Source organism: Talpa europaea (assembly GCF_964194135.1).
Source record: "Talpa europaea genome assembly, chromosome: 13".
Classification (NCBI taxonomy): domain Eukaryota; kingdom Metazoa; phylum Chordata; class Mammalia; order Eulipotyphla; family Talpidae; genus Talpa; species Talpa europaea.
Window position 1 is genome coordinate 39,878,084 of NC_140080.1, and position 23,623 is coordinate 39,901,706.

The window sequence follows — 23,623 nt, forward strand, 5'->3', positions numbered from 1 at the left end:
CTCTCTCTGCTACTACCACCCTATGAAGGTGCTGGCAGGTCAAGCAGGGGCCAGGTTGGAGTTCTGCCCCCACTTGCTTCCTCAGTCAATTGCCTTAATGCACAATACCTGTTGTTCTGCCACTTGTTGAGGTGCTGTGTGGAGACATACAGGTCCTGTCAGATCCAAACCTTTCCAAGATTTACTGTCATTTGAGACGGGTGTTTTAATCTTAGGTCTCAACTATAGTTTCAGCTGATTTTATTGAACTATTTTCTCCTGATTTTCTCAGCAACTTAATGGTTGTAAATTAGGAGAAAGGTCAAGAAATAAGTTAATCTTCAAGTTTAACCACCCCTAGAGACCATCCTTATGAACGGTTAGTCGTGTAACGTAATTAAGAGCTTGGATTCTGGAGCCAGATTACCTGAGTTCAAAACCCAGCTCACCTCTCACCAGCTCTGAGAGTTTCCAGCAAATTATCTAGACTTTCTCTGCACCTTTATTTTGTCAGGGATCGAATGACTACCTACTTCTTAGGTCACTGTAAAAACTAATGGGCAATATTTGAAAGTGCTTGATTGCAAATGTTTGCCATGAACGTACTCAGTAAAAGTTAACTACTGGTATAGTTCTGATTGGTTTTCTTCCCGCAGAAAGTAGCCCAGATGAGTTTGTGTTGTTTTATCTGGCTTTGTCTGCATCAGATAGTGTCCGGGTACTTACTAAAGAAATATTTTCATTCCATTTGGGATTTACCAAAGATTCTGTGTGTCTACTTGTTCCATGGCTTATGATTAAGCAATTCTGTTTAGTCCTGAAATCTCGGGTAACTACACCTTTAGGCCCATTCTGGTTTTACCCGCATATGCACAAGGGGCTATGCCCATTTTTCAGGACATTTTCTTCTTGGTGGGGCCACGAGCGGTCAGCTGGAGGGGCCAGATCGAGTCCACATCTGCTAATGGTTGTATTATATACAAGTACACCTTTCACACTCAAATTTTTAGATTTGGACAAAAATCAAACTAAGAGCAGGCTTTTCTGTACCATGTTCCCATTCCCATTCTGAACCCTCCTTGAGAATGGCTACAGTTTATAAGAGAAAGTTGTTTGGGGAAGATAGCATATGTGAAGGGGACAGGAGCACACGGACAAAAGAGACGGATTGACAATCATTCTCTAAATATGGTCCCGGAGAAAGTAAAGTTTGAGGTTATTTCCTTTCTGTTTATGCAGATTCTGAAAAACTAAGACTTCCAGGCATTGCCCAAGTACCATCATTAACCAGTTTTAAATGTACAAATTCCTGAAAACCCTTCACCCCTGAATTCATCTTACAGCGCTGCTCTTGTGAGACTCAGCTCAACCACAAATGAATGCTTGCCTGTGGAGTGTCTCCTGCGGGACTTTTCAGGCTTCATATTTGGAACATTCATTTGTCTGCTTTTTCCTTTATGATAGCTTACTGCCTGTGGGCCAACATGTCCACCCCTAGCATAGGGACTTCAGCAACTGGGGAGGGTGACACCCCCTGTGACAACCTATGCAGGCTCCCCAGTGAGTTGTGCATGGCCCACACAGCTCACTCTGCACCATTCAATAATAGGCAGAAGCTTGGTTCTCTTCTTATTGGTTCTTTTTGATTCAAACTGGTTTCTTGCATTAGAAAAGACTGATATTTAAAGGTGCCAAATCCTTTTATAAAATGGAGAATCCATACTGTGAAGGTCTATTCCCTCTACATAATCTGACTTAAAAGATGTTTTCAATTTAGAGCACGCCTGTTACTGGTTTCTCCAAATGTCTTGTTTGCCAGTTCCAAGCCCAAGACAGTACTGGATCTTGACAGGCTCATCACCCACTGCCTAACGTATATTTTCACATCCTCCCAATCCAAAGGCTGCATGCAATTCTATCAATCCCATAGCATCTAAAATTCATGTGGTTCCCTTAAATTATTTAGGAAATAAATGCAGCATGCCAAGGAACAATCCTGTCTGCCTGGGATATCGGAGAAATGACAATTATGGCACCATCTCTAATTTAGTTTTCTTAATATCACCCCTTGTCACATGGCACAGAGAAAGGCAAAAACTCAGTGGGGGTGTGAACAGCTAAGTCAGCTACCTTCATGGCTTCCCCTCAGAGTCCCCACACACTCCTGACAGAACAGTGGCCGGCTGCTTTTTAATCTATACAAATGTAAAATAATGTACCCCATCCCCAGATAATCAGATTAAGATCCAGCCAGCATCTCAAAATAGGCATTTTTAACAGAATTCCAGAGAAACATGGTAAATCCACACTAAACATTTATAGGTAGGAGTACATTTTGAAAGCTGGGCACAGTGTCCACTGATTGATTTCGGGGCCCTGGAGGGCTGTGCTGGGAAGAGCCCCAGGCTGAACACAGGCACAGCATCAGGAAGAGCAGAAGGAGTGGCAACAGTGGCGGCTGGACTCAATGACCCAATACTGTGAATGTGGGCTTTGAAGGTGACCTGTCTCTTAAGGTGCAAAGGAGGAAAAGAGGAAAAAAACTCCTAGGGTCTAAATCAGGAAGTTCTGAGTCTTGTACCTGAAACACTTCACACTAGGACAGTGGCTCTAATTGGGGACATTCTTGATCTTCTTCATCTCACAGGGGATGCCACTCAATGTCTGAAGAGTGTTGATTGCCAGGATTCCAGCCAGGGGTCGGGAGCACATGAGCATCTGGGGGGCAGTGTCCAGGAACGCTACTAGTTCCCTCTAAGGCACAGGACAGGCCTCCACGCCAGAGGACTATAGGTCAAGATGTCAATACTGCCGTGGGTGAGAAACGCCGTCTCAGGCTCCGTAAGGGCCTAGGCATAGGGGAAAAGCTGGCTGTTCCTCATTCACAAGTGTAGGGTAAGGTAAAAAAAAGTATCAGGCTTTTCTGCTCTCCCTCCATTAGGACTAATGATGGATCCCTGCGGTCCTGAATACATGCCTGATGGCAGACACCTGGAGTACGGTGTGGACATGCATAGGTGGGTACACCTGGGCTGAGACTGGGCTTTTAAGGGCAGCGTCACGGGGACGCTAGCAGAGCCACCAGCAGAGCAGACCAACAGAAAAGTGAAAGAGAGTGAAAAGAGCAGAGAATCAAAGGCCACAAGAGAATGTCGGAAAGCCCAAAGAGAGAGAGAGTGAAGACTTGCTGGGGGCTGGGAGGCCTACCATCCTCCAGGCCCCCCAGTACCCCTGCCTGCCATGCACCTGGTAAATCCCAATAAAAGCCTGCAAAAGCCATTGAGGGCTCCTAGGACTCACCTCCTTTACCCAGTCTGCTACAGTCATAGAGATCCTGCTCTGTGCCCCTCCTGCCGCTACAACAAGGCAATTCCTGTGTCCCTCAATCCGAAAGAGGAAGGATCTCCCCCTCTGAGCCAGCCCCCAAATATATTTTACAGCACAGGAGGAGCCTGGAAAAAGGCCCCCAGGTGAGCAAATGGGAGTAGGACAGCTGAGGCTGGGGCAGGCATCCCTGGCTCTGTGGAGCTCTCATTTTCTCAGCCCGGGTTCCTGCAGATGCTGGTCCTTCCAGCCTAGGCCGCTGTGTCCTGAGGCAACCAAAGCAGTTGCTTCAGCTTAGTCATCTCCTTAGTCTGTGGCACATGAAGTTTTGGGGCAATTCAAAACCTGCCAGAGAGATCGTGGACCAGATTCTGGCTCACATCCCCACTCTGCCACTTGTAGCCCCACAACTCTTGTAAAACAGGGACTACTTCCCTGGGTGAAAGTATGCTTTACTTTTTGAAAACTGCAAAATGCAACATTCACCCACATTCAAAAGTTATGTAAAAAGTACTTACCAAGGCCGGGATCTGCTGCTGAACCAGGTTTTCTTTTACAGCAGTGATCTCAAATTGTATCGGGTACCAGAATCACCTGGGAGGGAGGGCAGGGGCTTGTTTAAACACTGGGGCTCCACCCTCAGTTTCTGATACAATAGGCTGGGGGCAGGGACCAAGAAATTGTATTTCTAACAAGTCCTATAGTCCTCTGGCGTGGAGGCCTGTCCTGTGCCTTAGAGGGAACTAGTAGCATTCTTGGACACTGCCCCCCAGATGCTCATGTGCTCCCGACCCCTGGCTGGAATCCTGGCAATCAACACTGTCTCCAGGCAAGGCTGAGGGTGCTGGCCTGGGGAGCACAGTTTAACTCCCCACCATCCTCTACCTTCTACACCAGCACAGAGTTGCTGAGGGCTGAGTCCCCCAGGAACATGGACGGCACTTAAAGTGGAGGCACTGCCTGCTCCTCATTTGAATCAGCTGTGGAACATCTAGTGTTTTTCCCATGGCTCCTGCCAGCCCTGCTGCTCTGAGTCCGAGGACATGGAAATCGAGGTGTGTATTTTGCAAGTCACACTGGAGTTTTTGATAGTGACAAACTGAGCAACTGTTGAACACGTGCTTCCTGCCCAATGCTGCGCTAAGTCTTCCACAGTTATTATTTCACTTGCTCCTCTCAGCAACCTCATGAGAGTGTAACAGGGTGGTCCCCAGGAAAGGGGGAGGTTCCAGGTTCCCTGCCCCACCCAAATGGAGGGTGGAGCTGAGCAGGGAGAAAAGAAGCTGCAGAGGAGACTGAGGAAGGAAGGAAGTGGGATGGAGAGCCAGAAGGAGACCTGGAGAAGGCGCATGGAGCCTAGAGACACGTGAAGAAACTGCGCTTGTCTTTTGGTCGTGGACGGGGTGACACAGATGTGGGTGAGACCCGAGGGGAGGTGACAATGGCAGCTTTTATCTTGATTTTGATTTTGCTCTTTTCCTTCCGGGCTTGTCTGGTTGTTTCTGACCCTTTTCTGTGGGTCCTCACTGGAAGATGCTTTAGACTTGTGGCAGGCTTTGGGGCCTTGCTCTGGGCCGATCCCATGTGGATGGACTTTTACCCACGAGGGGACGGGTAACTTTGGGTGCTTGATTTAGAAACTAGATTGTTTGCCTTTCCTGTATTGTTTCCTAATTTTATTAAAGTTCCTTCCCATTAAAGTCTCATATGTTTTGTGCTGATGTGGCAGATGGCAGAACCCATTTAAAATAGGCAGGTTTGTGGGGTCTGGGCTGCCCCTCTCCCTGCCCTGTAACAACAAGACTACTATAATCACCCCAGTGTTGCCGGGAGACTAAATCCCTTTTTTCAGGAAACACAACTAGTTAGTGCTAGAATCCAGTCAAGCAGTCTGATGGCAGAAAACAAACTTTAACCACCATAAATCCCCAGGCTCACCTTGTTTGCACTAAGCCTTTGAATACTGATCTGATGTTTTGAAAACAACCCTGAGGACAAAAGAGAAAAAGAAAAATCTGCGACAATCTGCATTGTTGATATAGCAGTATCTCTCCTGCCTTGGAGAAAGACACTCCCTGCTTCCTCTAATTGTATGTAGCAAACCTCTATTTATATGTTGAACATTTTGCTATTGCCTTGCATTCTGAGGACAAAGGGCCTTCTGCAAAGAAACTTCAAAACTAAGCCACAGACAGAACCTTCCAAAGACAGCATCAGAATTGCTAACCACCAGATGGTGTCAACTACGTCCCCAGGCTACTATGTTTTGGAATGGGTGTGGTGACCCTCACCCACAACCCCCTTTCAGGCCCTTAGGCCCTTGTAAATCCAGCTAAATATCCCCACCCTCTGCTTGTCAACAGGACAGAACTCTTCCAGACTCTAGCCATTTGTTGATACTCTCCTCATTTGTTGATAAATAAATGAAAATACTTTCATTCTCCTCAAAATTCTGTTCTTATTGGTGAAGGGGAATTGACACCAGCAATTCCATTATCACCATGACAGAATGCAGTATTTAAAGCATCTGCAAGTAATGCCCTCCACAAAAATACCTTCATTTTAATTAGATGGGTGTTACTTTATTAAAATGTCATCATATAAAGCCAAACATCATTTGCACAACATAAAAGCGCAGAAATCAAGGCAGTGACATTCCTCTTTAGCAGCAGGCTGCGTGCTCTAGAGTGATAGTGAAGTGGGGCAGGGAGTGTGGACTGTGGGACATGGGAGAATCAGATGACATCCCCTCCAATTACAGCCAGATCGCATCAGAACCCCAGAAGCTCGCAAATGGAAACGCCAACACTTCAAGCGCCTAGGAAAGCACATGACTTCCCTGCCAACAGCTAACATATGTCTGAGCGGCTGGGGCTGCCCCTCCCCTCCTTTGAGCTGCAAGGACCCTAGTGCACTTTGTGAGGTGCACTTTCTGCCAAAGTCAGTGTTAGAGCTGCACTCCATGACTGAGCATTAGAGCTGAGTGGTAGTCTGGAACATCTAGTTCACCACACCATTTTTAAAATATATGTTGGTTCAACAGAGGAAAGACTTCCAGACTGCAATGTGTTAGGAGCAGAGTTCAGGGCAGAAGGCTGGTCTCTTGGGTCCCCATTTAGTGCATTTTATACAGCTTCTTTAGAAATAAAACTTCCTCAAAAAATTAAAACTAGAAATTTTATACTATTTGGTTACCTCGCTTCTGGGTATTAACCTCTCCTTGAAGAGACTTCACCCCCGTCTTTATTTCAGTGCTATTTACAATAGCCAAGAGCTGGTAACAAGTTAAGTGCCTGTAGACAGATGAGTGGATAAAGAAGGTGTGATCTATCGACACAGTGGAATACTACTCAACTAAAAATAGAAAACTATTAAATCCTGCCATTTACAACAACATGGATGGATCTAGAGAATATCATGCTTGATGGAACAAATCAGATGGAGGAAGACAAGTACCATATGATTGCATCTCCCCTTGCTTTCCCTTCAGATTTTATTTTGTTGGGAATCAGAGAGGAACTACCTGAACTATCAGACAAAAAAATACTAACATCTCAGGAAAAACAAACAAACAACAACAAGGAGATAAGGGACTCTTTTGGGCAAAGAAATAATTCTAGTACCCACATTCATGTCAGCTTTCTGTAAAATGTTTATCTCATAAAAATTAAAAAGATCCCAGAAGAGGTGTTTGAGAATTTGATACCTTGAATAGCTCTTGGTTATCTGCCTTCTGTTTCTCACAGGTTGTACTAACTTAAAAGGCTGCCAATACACAGAAATTGCCTAAGTACAACTAGGGAGCCCTGAACCACCAAGGTTAAAACTTCCTGAGGTGAATCTGTAAGCAGGCAGACTGAGGGACAAAACAGGACCCCCAAACTTTCTGCTCTAAATGGATTCAGTGATCCACCGCATCAACACAAAACATGCTTTTAATGTGTAAGGCCTTCAATAGAAAAGGTATTAAAGAGAAAGAATATAGCCAAAACAGTTTTCCCGTGAAACACACAAAGTTCCCCATCCCTCATGGGACAATGCCCAGCAAAATAGGGTTGAACCAAAGCAGAGACACTGAGGCCCGAAAATGTGCCATAAGTCTAAGGCACCATGTGGTGGGGACACATAGGAAAGGGGAAGAAGGGGCAAGGCAAGTCTGGAAGGAGAAGAACGAAATCAAAATCATGATAAACGGTGCCACTGTCAGCCCCCCCATGGGTCTCCTTCCATGTCCCCCAAGCCTCTGGTACAAGTCCAAGGCCAAGAAGCAAGCATGGCTTCTTCTCACATGTCTCTACTCCATCCTTGTCCTAGTCTTCTTTCTTCATCCTTTTTTTTCCCCCTCCAAGTCTTCCTATCCGTCCTTTCTAGCTTCTCCTGGCTGCTCAGCTCACACCCTGGGTGAGGCAGGAAACCTGGAACCTCCCCTTTCCCTGGGGACTACATCTCATACTCTGGCTACTGGTTTAAGACCACACCGGTCTCAAGGAGACAATAACTGAGTTTTTCTTGCCTGCACATAAAAGAATGTACAGACTAAGCTTCAGAAGCATGGCCTGCCTCTAGCTTGGATAGGACTTAACATTCTCTGTGGTCCTTCTCTCTCCAGGGCACGTGCACATCACAGACTTCAACATCGCAGCCATGTTGCCCCGGGAGACGCGCATTACCACCATGGCGGGCACCAAGCCTTACATGGGTACGGGCTTCCTGAGTGTCTGCAGTGACCAAGGGCGGGGCTTTTGTTTTCCTTTCCTACAGACACCACTTATTAGAGGTCTGATTAGTTGCAGCTAAGAAATGCCAAGTCCTCCCCGTCTGGTTCTGTGGGTCTGAGGTGAGCCTCAGAATTTTCCATTGATCAACCACCCAATTGGAAGGGCCATTGATTACATTTTGAAAACACTAACTGATGAGTTATTTTGGACAGCTTTTACCACTCCCTAAGGAAGAGCATGAATTCATTCAAAAACTATAGCCTCGCTGTCTCTATACTGGAATTGTTTGATGTCATTCTTGCGAGCAAAACAGCAAGGTCTCCAGGCATGGAGTTACTTTCTAGAAAGGGGACTTTAAAAATAGAATCAATCAGAGATCGAAGACAGCAATAAAGAGCATGGCTACTCACAAGTGGCCTGAGTCCTCTTACAACCATTGTGTACATGATACTTCATTTCATGCTGTGAAGATTCCAAGGTGCCTTCCAAGTATAATTTTTTGTTTTTTGTTTCATCACAACAATCCCATAACATTTCCTTTTGTAAAGATGAGGGACTGGGTTTTGCCAAAATTTTAATCAAATTTTTCCCAGAGAATAAATAAAAGGACAGGGTTAGTTTCCAAAATTGGTAACCCATCTCCCATCAATTTGTGTGAGCATTCAAAAACCAGGTGACAGTCTAAGTGGTGAGGTTGGTGACAGCCTTCTTTGTGTAGACCCCTCCAGTAGAGCCAGCTCCACCTCCCACTCAACCCCAGAAACACACGGGAGAACCACTCCCCTCGGAGCATCTGGCATTCCAGAAGAGGGCCTTCCTCCCCTGCCCGGTTCCTCAGGCAACTGAATCAGATCTCAAAGAGAAGTGTCAGTTAAGTCTGGGGGCTGTGAGGAGGAGAGCCTGGTGCTCCATTCTCAGCTGGGTGTCTACTCACTGCCTGGCTGGCACCTCCCTCCACGAGCAGAGCCTGAGGCAGCCATGCTGGGTTGAGGAGTTTGAAGTCCAGTCTTACTGAGGATCTTTTCAGGAGACAGAGCTATGCAACAGTGTGAGTATGAGTGCACATATATGTGTGTTGAGTGTCTGCATGTTTATGTGTGTGTGTGTGTATATATGTGCAGTCGTGGGGGGGGGGGTTGTTGGGAGGGCAGATTTCCCAAGAGCCCTTCCAGTGTGTAGGGATGCAGGAAGGTGTGGAGGGAGGCACCCATTAGTATGGCTCACTGGAGACACCACCAGCCCCAACAGAGCCCAAATCTATCAGAATCTGGGGGTTACACCCTGGTGTCAGGTGGCTTAAAAGCTCCCTAAGTGATTCCTTTTTTTAAGTTTTATTTATGCATTCAAGAGCTGGGGTGCAGGGGGTGCAGGCCAGAAATGCAGGGGAGGGGGTGAGAGGATCCACCAAAGACAGAGTGGGGAGCAGAACAGGCAGACTGACTGAAATACATGGCTGAGGGGAGCAGTGGGTGAGACAGGAGAGGTCTGCTGCACCATGTGGGTAGCTCCCTGGCCTGGGATCAAACTCATGCTGCAATGGCTGTGGATAAGTTCCTAGTGCTGCATCTTTTTTTTTTAATTTAAATATTTTATTTTATATAATTCTTACATCTTTTTTCATCTTTGCATAATGTATGCATTTTCGTTTTTGTTATATTCCCCATACAATTGCACCCCCCACCCCTTATTTTGACTCTAGTCCTTCCTTTCCCGGTCCCTCCCTTCCCTCCCCCCCATAGTGTGTCTCTGGTTTATAGTTGCTTGTTAATTTTGATTTTTACTTTGTATTTATTAGTCTTTTTCCTGGTCTCTTATTTAGGTTTTCTAAATTCCTGCTATGAGTGAGACCATCCAGTAGTTTTCTTTTTCTTTCTGGCTTATTTCGCTGAGCATGATCCCTTCTAGTTCCATCCTTGTTGCTGCAAACTGCATGTGTTTATCTTTTTTGATTGCTGAGTAATATTCCATGGTGTATATGTACCACATCTTCTTGATCCAGTCATCTATTTTTGGGCCTAGTGCTGCATCTTAACCCCTTGCACCACCAAGGAAGCCCCAGCTCCCTAAGTAATTCTGCCATGCAGCCAGAGTTCAGAAGCTCTGCCATAGACCCTGAGCAAGGCAGCTGCTGGAAACAGGCAAAGGGCAATGGCCCTGGGGCCAAGCAGGCATCGGTTCAAGGAGGTCTCTGCTTCCTCTATTCCTTTCCAGTGTCCTAAAATAACAGGTAATTTCTAGGAAAAGGGGCAGGAGCCAGAGCAGTCTTCATCTTCATCTTCATCTCCAGGCTGAATCCAGCCTGGAGTAGAGAAGCTTTACATCAGACATGAAGTTAGTTTTTAAATCCATAGGACTGAATTTTAAAGTATCTAAAGTAAATGCTTTAGTGAGCAAAAGGGATGAAAAGTTATTAGCAACAGACTGAATGATGATTAAGGGAGCCCCCTGGCCTGTAAAAAAATGGAGGTTAGCAGTGCGTGGTTGTTAGCAGAGGGCAGAAAATAAAACTGTGCACGCTTCTGCCTTACCTCAGGGAGAGGCTTAGCAGGCGACGTCGCTGGCTGAACTGGTGGTTAAGCCAGCCACGCTGCCTGGGCATAGACAGAGCCAGTCACAGACAGAAGCTTTGAACTTGAAATCAAGGCCAAGAACAATGCCACTTTCTTTTAATATTTCATTTTCTTTCTCTCGTCGACAAAGAGAACTAGTGAAAGAGAATCCCTGCCTGCAGGACCACCTCATTTTCCAAGAGAGACTAATCTCAGGGGGAATAATGAACCTTCTTTTGCAGAAAGAAAATTCCTGCAAAATTCCTGGCTTCCAATTACCACTGAGGGGAAAAGGGTAAACCTCCTTTGTCACTTCTAAAATACTGCACACCTATAAATCAGCTTATAGTGAGGGGTCTGCCCCCAGCTCCAGGCTCCCACAGGAAGGGCTATTTTCTTGGAGCCAAATCAGCAAATGTGCATCTGGGTTTTCTAGTCTTGGTTTCCATGGTGAGAGGAGTAAAGGGAAGCCACATTCTCTCTCCCCAGTGATTTTAAATACAATATCCGTAAAATTTAATTCTCCTCAAAATTGGTATTTCTAGTCTTTTCACAACACAGAGCTAGGAGATTAGAATCTGGCCAATGTTCTGACCTCTCCATCAGCACCCTCATAATTAACAGTGACTCGCGTTTATTGAAAGCCTGTGATGGGAAGATGTGTTCAGTGTCTCATATTCATTTACTCATTATTTTTTTCTCAACAACCCAATAGGGCAGACTATAATTATCACTATTTTACAACGAGAATAAGAAGCCAGGTAATTTGCCCAGGATCGCATGGTTAATCATTGAAAGAGTCTAGATTGAAAATAAACTGTCTGAAATTAGAAACTCAAGCTTCTTCTGGAAAGATTTTTTTTTTAATTTATTTGTGGTTCTTAAATGGTTGTAAGTCAACTCAGGTAAGCCAAAGGTGTGAGATGTGTTTCTTGTTTTATGAAAATGTAAATATCTAATTCTCATCATCTATTTTTTTAATCCAGAAGTTGCCCTTGCTTTTGGTTTGTCTTTGCTTTGGTCTTTCTAAGAAGTGTCATGGGTAGAAGTCTGTTTTCTCCTTTTAAAAATCGCGTTTCCAATAATTTAGTAAATCTAGCTGTCTTTCACCTGCAGCTTGGTGCTCCTGTAGGGTATAACTAGCAATTAAGTAAAAAGAAAAATCATTCAAAAAAGAAAAAGAAAATAGGCTGTTGGGGGGCATGTAAACTGGTCTAGCCCCTATAGAAACAGTATGGAGGTTTCTAGAAATATCAAAATGAGATCTACCATATGATCCAGCAATTCCATTCCTAGGTATTTATCCAAAGAATATAACACTAAATTGAAGAGATATATGCACTCCCATGTTTATTATGGCATTGTTTATAATAACAAAGATCTAGAAACAACCTAAGTGTCCACAGATGCATGAGTGGTAAAGACGATGTGGTTTATATAAACAATAGAATAGTATTCAGCTACAAAAAGATGAATCTTGTCATTTTTGATAATATGGATGAAACTGGATTATACCGAGCAAAATAAATCAGAGGGAGAAAGGCAAATACCAGATGATTTCAATCATATGTGGATATAAAAAACAAAGCTGGGCCTTCCTGGTGGTGCAAGGGGTTAAGCAGAGCACTCACGTAGCCTCTGCAGCACGAGTTCAATCCCTGGCCAGGGAGCTGCCCACATGGCACAGCAGACCTCCCTGTCTCGCCTGCTGCTCCCCTCAGCAGTGTATTTCAATATATCTGCCTGTTCTGCTCCCCACTCTGTCTCTGGTGAATCCTCTCACCCCCTCCCCCCCCCCACACCTCTGGCCTATACCCCAGTTCTTGTATGCATAAATAAGAAACAGACAAAACCAAAAAGCAAACTCTTGGAATCTGACTGCAGACTTGAGGCTACCAAAAGGAAAGGGTGGGATGTGGGGAGCAAAATGGGGAGGGGCCCACTGAGCTGTGCTGAAGGATTATGGGTTTGGTGGGTGTGGTGTGGACACATACATCTGGAGTGGTGAGAACCTGTACTTCTGGGTCATGAGGTAACAATGTTACCTCAATAAAAAATTATCTTATATAATAATAAATATATAAATATAATGAAAGAAATATCTAATCTTCCCAAAAAGATTATTTTAAGTGATACCTCATTGTGATATGAAAATAGCATTTCTTTGACTTTTGTAAATTGTCTGGTCATGATTTCTGCCCCATTTTCTACTAAGGTGTTAGTACATGTTTTCTATTTCCATTCCACTCAGATTTCCATCTGATATTTCTTATTGGTGATAGCTTTTATATAATAGGAATAGTATTAATTTTTTGGTGTATTATATGTGCTATAAATATGATTTCCCACTTTTCAGTTTGCTACTGCTTATAAGGCATCCCTGACCTAAAGAAATATTATCTAACATCACCAACTCATTAATTAGTCTTTTTACTCTTTTTAGCAAGATGTTCTTACCTCCAGATTTTCTTTTGTTTATTATTTTTTAGGAGTCAGTATATCTTTATTTTCTCAGTTTAAGAGAAGAAACTGTAAGTATGGTGATAAAGTAGTTCTCAGGTTTGGGGGATAAAACATTTTTTATTGAGTTGAAAACCAAATACAGCAGTCATATTTAGAAAGGAGATGGGAAAAAAAAAAAAAAACAGCCTCAAAGTAAAACATCCCCAACATTTACCAAGAAAAAGCAACATTCTGCATGTCACTTTTATGGCACAGATTTTGTTTAAATGGTCTTTTTTCATTAACATTTTTTAAAGAAGTAACATTGGTTTACAGCACGCTGTGATTCAGAGGTAGCAAGTTCATACTTCTTCAAGTATATGTTACCACACCATGCCACCACCCACACTCCCATAAACCTTCCCCAGAGTCTACTGGGCCCCTTTCCTTCTGTCCCCAACTGCCCCCTCCCAGGTCAGCCTCAATTCTGAGCTCATATTTCTAGGTTTTGTTTTGTCTGTTCCTTTCTTGTTTTTTTGATGTTCCACATATGTGTGAAATAATCCATTATTTGTCTTTCTTTTTTTTAAAAGATTAATTTATGCATACAAGAGCTGGGGTACAGGCCAGAAGTGTGGGGGTGAGAGGATTCACCAGAGACAGAGTGGGGAGCAGAACAGGCAGATTGACCAAAGTACACTGCTAGGAGAGCAGTGGGCAAGTCAGGAAAGGTCTGCTGTGCCATGTGGGTTGCTCCCTGGCTGGCCAGGGATCGAACTCGTGCTGCAGAGGCTGCAGATTGCTTCATAGGTTGCGTCTTAACCCCTTGTGCCACCAGGGGGCCTCATTTGTCTTCTGACTTTTTCGCTTAGCATCATCTGCTACAGTTCCACCTGTGTTTTCTCAAATGGCAGGATTTCATCTCTTTTATAGCTGAGTAGTCTTCCATTGTGCATATATGTACCACAGTGGGGCACTGTTTACAATAGTGCAAGTTATAGAAACAAACTGAGTGCCCAGATGTCCAGTGGCAGACAGATCAAGAAGATGTGGTATGTCCACACCATGGAGCAGTATATAGCCATAAAAGGGATGAAAATACAGCCATTTTCAACAAAATGGAGGGAATTTGAGAGAATAATGTACAACAGATTAAGTCAGAATTATAAAAACAAATACTGGACATTGACATAGCAGACAACTGTATAACATCTGAAGACTCTGAAGTTAAAAAATGGGGGTAAAATGGGGAAAGAGGACACAGGGATGGGGAAAAATAATGTCACAAAAAATAAAGTATTGCTTAGAAAGGCATATACAGACTATATTTTAGAAAGGCAAGAAAATTCTAACATAAAAAATCAGGACAGTGGTTATTGCCTCTGAGGAGCAGGACATCTGATGGGAGGCCAAACCATCAGTGTTATCCTGCATTTTTCAGCATATTGAGGATTCAAAGAATTACCCATCAGAATTACCCATCCATCATGCTTTTTGTATGTTGCCTCGGTGTGTTTTATCAATGTTCTACCAAAATTCTCAGGACAATGTGAATTTCTGTTGAATAAATGAACTTCATGCCCCAAAAAAAAGTTGAAGAGGAAGAAAATGGAATACCCTCATCAGCTCCAGAGATGGTACAAAGTGACAGAATATTTAGTATTTAGAGTCATGTTTATTCCTTTAGGTATTTTTCTCAGCACAATGGTCTGTTTATCCCTCCAGTCTCTGCAACTTTTCTAAGTGAGACGTCTGTCACCTGTCACCTGGGGCCACCTGAGATGACTTGCTGTGAGATACTGACAAGAGAAAGCAAAATAAGTCTGCACCATACTGTCTGGGGGGATGCTGGGATCAGGGCCATTATCTCTAGAATTGGTTGGGAAGTTGAGGCTTACAAAAGGAGGCTGTGATCCATGAAAGCCCAGTTCATTAGGGAGCAAGGCTTTCTTACTGCTGCTCCAGCAGGTCAATCATGGGCACGGAAACATCCACATCCTACCTATTAGACTGGATGTCATCCACAGACTTTTACTTGGAACTTGAGTACACTGGGCGGGGCAGCCCTGTCTTCCTGCGTGGTCTCATCCATTTCCTTTACCTGGGTCAGCACCAGGGCCAGCACCCATGAGACTTGACTCAAGTGTGTGTAGCTGTTGACTAGGTAGAATTCTAGTTGTTACGGATGTTTGCCTCTAGAAGAATGCCAATTTTTTTTTAGTGCCTTCTAGGTGTCAGGCACTATGCTGAGATTTTGGCTGCATTTGCTCATTTAATTTCACACCTCTATAAAGATTGCCTTCTTATTATTCCGATTGTGCTGAGGAAGAGTCTTAAGCTCAGGCAACAGTCTTGTTCAAGATTACACTAAATGGTGACAGTGGGATTTGAACCCAGAAGTAATGATGGCAACCACTGCATGATCAATCAGTTCATCATGCTATTATCAAAAGACTCAACAAGTATTGGAAAGAAGGGAGCCTTTGTATATGTGCTGCCGAAGCGAGCACTAGAAGGGAGCCTTTGTACATTGTTGGTGGGAATGTAAATTGGTCCAGACAATATGGAAACCAATATGAAGATTCCTCAAAAAATTAAAAATAGAAATTTCATAAGATCCAATTTTCCCACTTCTGGGTATTTGCCCCTGTTCATTGAAGCATTATTTACCATAAGCAAGAGTTGGAAACAGTAGAAATGAGCATGGACAGATAAGCAGATAAGAAGATGTGACACACACGTGCACACACACACAGTGGAATACTACTTAGCCATTAAAAAGATGCATTTGCAACAACATGGATGGACCCAGAAGGTATTCTATTTAGTGAAATAAGTCAGACAGAGAAAGATAAATACTATATAATTTCATTCATATTCATATGTGGTCCAAAGAGAAGCAAAATAAATGAACTGAAAAAAATAAAAAAAACACTTTAAGACTCTACGATTAAATTAGCAGTTACCAGGAGAAAATGGGGATTTGGGAAGAGTAAATTGGGTAAAGTGGTCAGTGGTACAGAGAGGATGGAACTGGACTTTTAGTGGTGAACTTCATGCAGTCTACACACTTGAAACTTACAGAATGTTATAATGCAACATTACCATAAAAGTTTTTTTTTAAAGATTTATTTATTCATACAAACACTGGGTACAGTCGGAAGCACGGGAGGGTGAGAGGATTCACCAGAGCCAGAGCGGGGAGCAGAGCAGGCAGAAGGACCGAAGTACACTGCTGAGGGGAGCAGCGGGCGGCAGGAGAGGTGTGCGCACCACGTGGGACCCTCCTCCGGTGGCCGGGGAGCAGCGGGGATCGAACCGGGGCTGCAGAGGCTGCGGGCAGCTTCACAACCCAGAGCTCAACCGTTGCACCACCGGGGAGGCCCTACCGTAAAAGTTTTAATGGATTTGCTATTTTTCATTCAACACATTTCTATTGAGTGACTCTAAATGCCAGGTTCAATACTAGACTAGGAATGTAATGGTGAGAAAGCAGCAGCCCTGCCCTTCACGCTTCATTCTTCCTGCTCCACCCCTCAGTAGTCAGGTATTTTCTATTAAGAGTATGTAGAATGTTCCTGGTATGTGAATGTGTGTAACCAGCATGCAATGGGGGCTCTCTGCAGCCTGGGGCTCTGCCTTCCCTTGGAGTCCATCCAGGGGTCTATGTTGCAAAGTGTCAGTGCACAGAAGTAAAACCTCCTACTCCCTTACCCCACCTTGCTGCCCCTCTACAGGAAGGCTCAAATGCTGTTCTCACCTGTTCCAGATGACTCAGGTGGAAAGCCCATTCACTGTACATTGCCACAAATTCTGAGCATTATTTGTAGCTATAAAATATATGTAGGTCCTGTACTCAAACTTTCTGAATCAAGACATAAAATAACTTCTCAGGATTTCTTGACTTCAGGACCAGCCACACATTTGCAGCCTAAAAGGATCCAGTTTTTAAAGGTGCATAATATAAATAAGAGAAGGACTTGTCCATGAACTTGTAAATGCCATTGTGTGTTAGTTAAGAATGAATCTACTGGGGCCTCCCTGGTGGCACAAGGGGTTCAGATGCAGCACTGTGAAGCTATCCACAGCCACTGCAGCTCGAGTTCGATCCTTGGCCAGGGAGGTGACTCACATGGCGCAATCTCCACTGTCCTGTCTCACCTGCTGCTCCCCTCACAGTGTTTTTCACTACACCTGCCTGTTCTGTTCCTCACTCTGTCTCTGGTGAATCTTCTCACACACACACACAACCCCCCCCCCCCCGCATCTCTGGCCTGCACCCCAGCTCTTGTATGCATAAATAAATAAATCTTTTTTTTAAAAAAAAAAGAATGAGTCTACTCAGAGAGATTTAGAATTTAGAAATTTTTACCTGCTGTGAGCAATCTAGCACTGGATGATAAACATCCACAGAAGTGTTTATACCCTTTAACCTGATAATTTGCTTTCAGAGGAACATGTGGGAAAAATAGATTTGCTGGTGTCTCAGGGAGTAGAAAATGACCTCATTTTTTAATGTTTCCAGCACCTGAAATGTTCAACTCCAGAAGAGAAGCAGGCTATTCCTTTGCTGTGGACTGGTGGTCGCTGGGAGTGACGGCATACGAGCTGCTAAGAGGCCGGGTATAGTAGAAGTGCATTTCTCTTTGGGTACTCTTCGAGCAAGTTCCATTTTTAGAAATCATGCAGTTTATTTGAGAGGTGAAAGCAGCTATGCCATGTAATGCTGATAACTTCCCTTGGGATTTCTCCACAGATTACTTACTTTCCTACATATGCGACGAAGCATGTGGGTTAACATTAAATTATGTAGATAAAATTAAATGAAAAATACATCGATTATAAACTCCTAGCAAGGGAAAATCAATACCCCTCATTAAATGTACATGTTGGTGTAAAGAAAGTAATTTTGCAGTCATGGTATAAGACTCTAACTCACACACACTTCCCCAAGGCAAGTGTGAATTATTAATACAACACAATTCGTGCCCTGTCTTGTTGGATTCCTGTCTGTCATTTCTGGGTTCAGTGGCAAATAGAGTAGTTTCCTTTTAAAGGAAACATTTCTTGAACTAAAAAAATGCTTGGGAAGCATTTTGCTAAGAAAATATTTTTCTCCCTACCACGGTGTTTTACCTCTATGGTAGTAGCCTGTCATCTGGTGTGTCCACACTGTTATATTCATTTTTTTCCTAGAGCACTGATTCAATCATTCATGCTTCAGAAATGCTACTGCTCCCAACATCTCTCCTCCCCTCCCCATTACAGATGCTTTAGCTTATCATTACTTGCCCTTTAGCACCAGGTTAACTTCTGGACTTTGCTGCAATTTAAACAGTTCTGAGCCTTTACCCTTCACAGACTCCCTTTGGCCTCTTTGGATTCCCTCCTCTTCTGAAAGCATCCTGTGGACTATTTTTTTTTACTTCTTCTTTCTTTGCCTATAAAGATATTTCCCAAGATAACCCCTGGGCTTCTTAAAAAAAAATCATTCTTCAAAAATCAACATAGTCAAAATGACCATCTTACTCAAAGTATTATACAACTTCAATGCAATCCCTATCAAAATCTCACTGGCATTCTTTAAAGGAATAAAACAAACATCACTGAAATTCATATGGAACCACAGAAAATACTGGAGAGCCAAAGCAATCCTGACCAAAAAAAAAAAAAAAAAAAAAAACCTGAAAGATGAAAAAAAATGGCAGTTTTACACTCTCAGACATCAAACTATACTATAAAGCTAAGCAGCATGGCACTGGAACAAAAATAGACACACAGACCAATGGGATAGAATTGAGAGCCCCAAAATAAACCCATGCCTATATGGACAGTTAATATACAACAAAAAAACCAAGAATATACATTAGAGCAAGGAAAGCCTCTTAATAGGTTGTGTTGGGAAAACTGGACAGCTACATGCAAAAGAATGAAGCTAGAACAATATGTCATATCATATACAAAAATAAGTCAAAATGAATAAAAGACTTGGATGTAAGACATGTAACCACAAAACACATAGAAGAAACATAGGCAAAACACTCTACAGCATAAGCTTCAGTGATGTATTTGCAGGTATGTCTCCAACAGCAAGGAAGACAAAAGAGAACATTAACAATTGAAACTACATTAAACCAAAAGGCTACTCAGCAAAAGAAAACATAAATAAGACAAGAAGAAATCCAACTGAATGGGAAAAAAATATTTGCACACCATACATTTCAAACAACTCAACAAAGAAAACAAATAACCAAATTGAAAAATCAGCAGAATTGCTAAATAAGCACTTCTCAAAAGAAGACATACAGATGGCCAACAAGCAATTGAAAAAAATGTTCATTGTCACTTAATCACTTATCATCAGGGAAATGCAAGTCAAAACCATCACCTCACTCCTGTGAGAATGAGCCATATCAAAAAAGATGAGAAACAAGAAGTGTCCGTGAGGATGTGGAGAAAAAAGAAGCCTTTTATACTATTGGTGGGAATGTAAACTGATCCAGCCCCTATGGAAAGCAGTATGGAGGTTTGTCAAAAGATTAAAAATGAATCTACCTTATCACCCAGCGATTCAATGCCTAGGTATCTATCAAAGAACATGAATACACCAATTCAATTGGAAACTAGTGCCTCCATGTTCATTGTTTCACTATTTATAATAACCAAGCTATGCAAACAACCAAAGTGCCCCAAAACACATGAGTACATCAAGAAGAGGTGGAATACGACTCAGCAATCCAAAAAGATAAACTCTTGCTATTTGCGGTAACATGGATGGAGCTGGAGGTGATTCTGCTAAGTGAAATAAGTGAGGAGAAAGAAAAATAGCAGATGGTACCACTTACATGTAGAATAGAGAGAACCCAAACAAGGTGGTAGATAAAGCCAAACTCAAAAACTAGTCCTTGAAAGCTGACTATAGAGCTGAGACACTGGAGGGGGAGGAGAAGGGAAAGGGAGGGAAAAGAAAGGGTGTGCACAAAGTGGGGGGAGCAAAATGGACCATGGTGGTGGACTTTGGATGCTTTGGTGGTGGATGTGCTACAGCAACAACACCAGAAGGGGGCAATCTTGTACTTCCAAAATATAAACAATAATGTTAAACCAACATTACCTCAATTGGAAAAAAAAAAAAAGGAAAAAAATTATTCTTCAAATAAGTTTTTAGGATCACTCCAGTTAAGTGATATATATTCTTCCAAATTTTCAGATAATTTACCTTTCGTAGGGCCCCTCTGAGTTTAAAATTACTGAAAAAAAACCCAACCCTCTCTTCTAAGCCAAAGAAAACTACCAATTTAAAAAAAAAATTAAACTTTCCTTTCTCTATCCAATCCACCTTCGGAATTAACAATTTGCTGTTTTCACTTCCAAACCTTCCAGATCTTTTCTGTGCTTTATAAACACATCTCTTTTCATACATGTGTGTGTATTACACTTATTGTTTTAACAAAAAATACTATCATGCTTTACCTTTTTGTCAAGACTTTTTTCACTCTATCTACTATTTTATTTTTAGGATAAAATCCACTTCGTAAATATATTGCCCTTGTAAGTTTTTCCAGGGGTACCAACTTTTATGTTTTTATCTCTTCTGCATTACTAAATTGCAAATTCATTAAAGCTGAAGCTTTATCTGCCAGAGTTTGGTATTATCCACAGTACTCAACTTTAAATAGGTGCATAACAAATTGACTGAATGGAGGAAGGAGTCACCACCAATCAATCCTGACACTTTCTAGAAATCACTAACTAGACTGTCTCATTAAGTTTCAAAATACAGCTAATCTGAACAAATGAAATACCAGCATTTAACTACAATTATCAATGTGGCTAAAGTACAAAGGAAAAGATGATACATAAGAGTTTGGCCTGCACGTAAAGATCCTTATTTACAGAAAAATACATGCCTCAAGGAGAAATGTACTTGAAAGTGTGTTCGTCACCCTGAGCTTGATGGCGTCTTGATGGACGTGGCCCTTGATCATACCCCACTCTGTCCTCTCTGTCCCGCAGCTGTCATTGTGTTACAAAGGCAGGTCCATGTTTGTTCTAGTTCTCTGTGATCCATCAGGTTAGCTTAGGATAGGTACAGATGCAGTATTACCCCAACTGTCCACCCTCCACTGCCATTCTTCTACTTTCATGCTGTTAAGACTATAATCACCACAGCTTGTTTTCTCCCATCTAACATTTTACCTTTTACACTCTGTTTATTACTTATCATGTAACTCTTTATGCATATGCCGCCTGAGGTTGTTCAATATATTGCCATCACATGCTGCAGTGTTGCCTTTATCACATGTGCATGTACAGTTCTCTGAGCATCCAGAGAGTCCCAAGTGAACTACAAGTTCCACGATGCAATGGTCATGTCCATCTTGTTCATCATCCCCCAGTGCCCAACACGTGCTGGAGGAGGCATTCAATCAATATTTGATAAATGAATGAATAAGTATACAGTTCTAGGAGTTGATGAATGAACATGGATTTTTAAATTTAGAAATAGAAAATGAAGTTATATAAGTCAAAGATGATTCAGTTATTTTAAGTAAGTCGACAGATCATGAGGATTTTTAAATATATTTAATCATCCGGCCTTCTAAAGTAAATGAAAAAAATGGATTGTGGCCTCATAAATGAATTGATTGAAGTTTGTAAGATCATTTCCTAGTTTTAGATGTCAAGAAGCAGTAGGTATAGAAGCTGTCGCAAGTTGAAGGAAAATATTAAAAATTAAAATACATGTGCATACACGTATAACCCTGGAAGTTTACCAAACCTGCCAACTCAAAGTGGACTCAGATGGAATCACTGAACTGACCAACAGTGGCCTTGCCCAGCACACAACCAGAGAACCAGGAAACCGTGAGGGTGCTGGCCCCGGGGCTGCCTGCACTACAACATCACTGAGACACGTGAACTGACCAAGGTCCTTAATTCCATTTTGAAGGACAAAATATGTGAGTGACTTCATATATAAAGTTTGGCCAGCTTCCCCTTTATGGAGTCAATGCATAGTGCTTCCTGGTATAATGTATACATCTTCTTGTTCACTATCCACCGTTATATTCACCCTTTTTAACCTGTGTCAATCATATAAAATACATCTCCTGCACTATGTCTAATACTTATTAACCATTCTATTGAAAATTTAATATGTATTATGTCTTTAATTTCCTTATAATCTCATGAGGTGGCTCAATTTACAGATGACGTAGCTTCATCTTCTAGATGAAGGAATTGAGTGATTCGATTTAACACTCAGATTCTTTTGCCTTAAATTTCAAATATGGAATCATGTAATATTACCTTTTAATAATTATTTACCATGGGGGATGGGAAATGAAACTCTTCATTACTCCCAATTTATCTCATTATGCTCATATTTATTAGTATTATTGCAGAAGGACCATACCCTTGGTAAATGTGCACATCCATATTTTACTGTCCTAGTGTTGGTTAAACTAACATGAAAGTTTTTGTTCATTCAACAAACATATAGTGAACACTTACTAGGAACTAGGTCCCATGGAGAAAAATGTTAGTATGACATAATGTTTGGCTTTAGTAGCTCACAGTTCACATAAAGGAGAGAAAATCTCAGGGCTGAAAATTCCTTTAAGACATTCAGATGGCCTATAGACATACGAAAAAAAATGTTCAACATCATTTATTATAAGAGAAATGCAAATTAAAACCACACTGAAATACTACCTCACCCCTGTGAGAATGGCCCATTACAAAAAGAATGGGGCTAACAGATATTGGCAAGGTTGCTGAGAAAAAGACACTGTCATCCACTGTTGGTAGGAATGCAAGCCAGTGCAGCCACTGTGGAAAACAGTAAGGAGATTTCTCAAGAAAGCAAAAATGGAAATTCCATATGACCCAGCAATACTGCTATAAGCTAATATCTCAATAACATGAACAATCAAAAATGGAAGATCTAGCTACACCTCTGTACATAGCAGCATTGTTTACAGTTATCAAATTATGGAGCCAACCCAAGCATCCTTCAACAGATTAATGAATAGAGAAACTGTGGAGCATATATTCGATGGAATATTATACAGCCATGAAGAAAAGTGAAACATAGCATTTGGAACAAAGTGGATGGCTCTTGAGATGATTATGTTGAGTGAAATCAGTCAAAAAGTGAAAGACAGGTTTTAGACAGTTTCATTCATCTGCAGAATATATATACCCCAAGAACAATTACACACAAGTGGTAGAAGGAATAAAAATTTTAACTAGCAGAAAGAAGATAATGGTTTCCAGAGCAAGTAGGGGAAAACAGTGGAAGGGATAGGAGAGGGAGGAAGATGGGGTATGTGAATGGATGGTTGGGTGTAGGGAAAAACACAAAAGAAAGAAAATAGACCTCAATCTGATTTATACAGAGCTCATTAAAAAAAATCAGTTACTTTATAAAGAATCGAACTCAACAATAAACCCAATCACAAATGAGCAGAAGATATGAATACTTCATACACTTTTCCAAGGATATACAGATGGCCAAAAGACACATGAAAAAAAAAAAAAAAAAAGCACATCATCACATGCTAGGGGGAAAAAAATTCCTTAGGCCATCAAGAAATTAATATAGGT

At 42.1% G+C, this 23,623-nt stretch overlaps 1 protein-coding gene across 1 annotated transcript in view; it reads left to right on the plus strand.

The window, feature by feature from the left end:
• Positions 1-23,623, plus strand: part of STK32A (serine/threonine kinase 32A) — a gene marked incomplete at its 3' end in the record, with an annotated part of 112,062 nt that overhangs the window by 77,404 nt on the left and 11,035 nt on the right. Inside the window, exons 6-7 of the mRNA XM_084252296.1 lie at positions 7,913-8,002; positions 17,538-17,635. Of these exons, the coding sequence (XP_084108422.1) occupies positions 7,913-8,002; positions 17,538-17,635 (188 nt within the window). The remainder of the gene's footprint in view (positions 1-7,912; positions 8,003-17,537; positions 17,636-23,623) is intronic.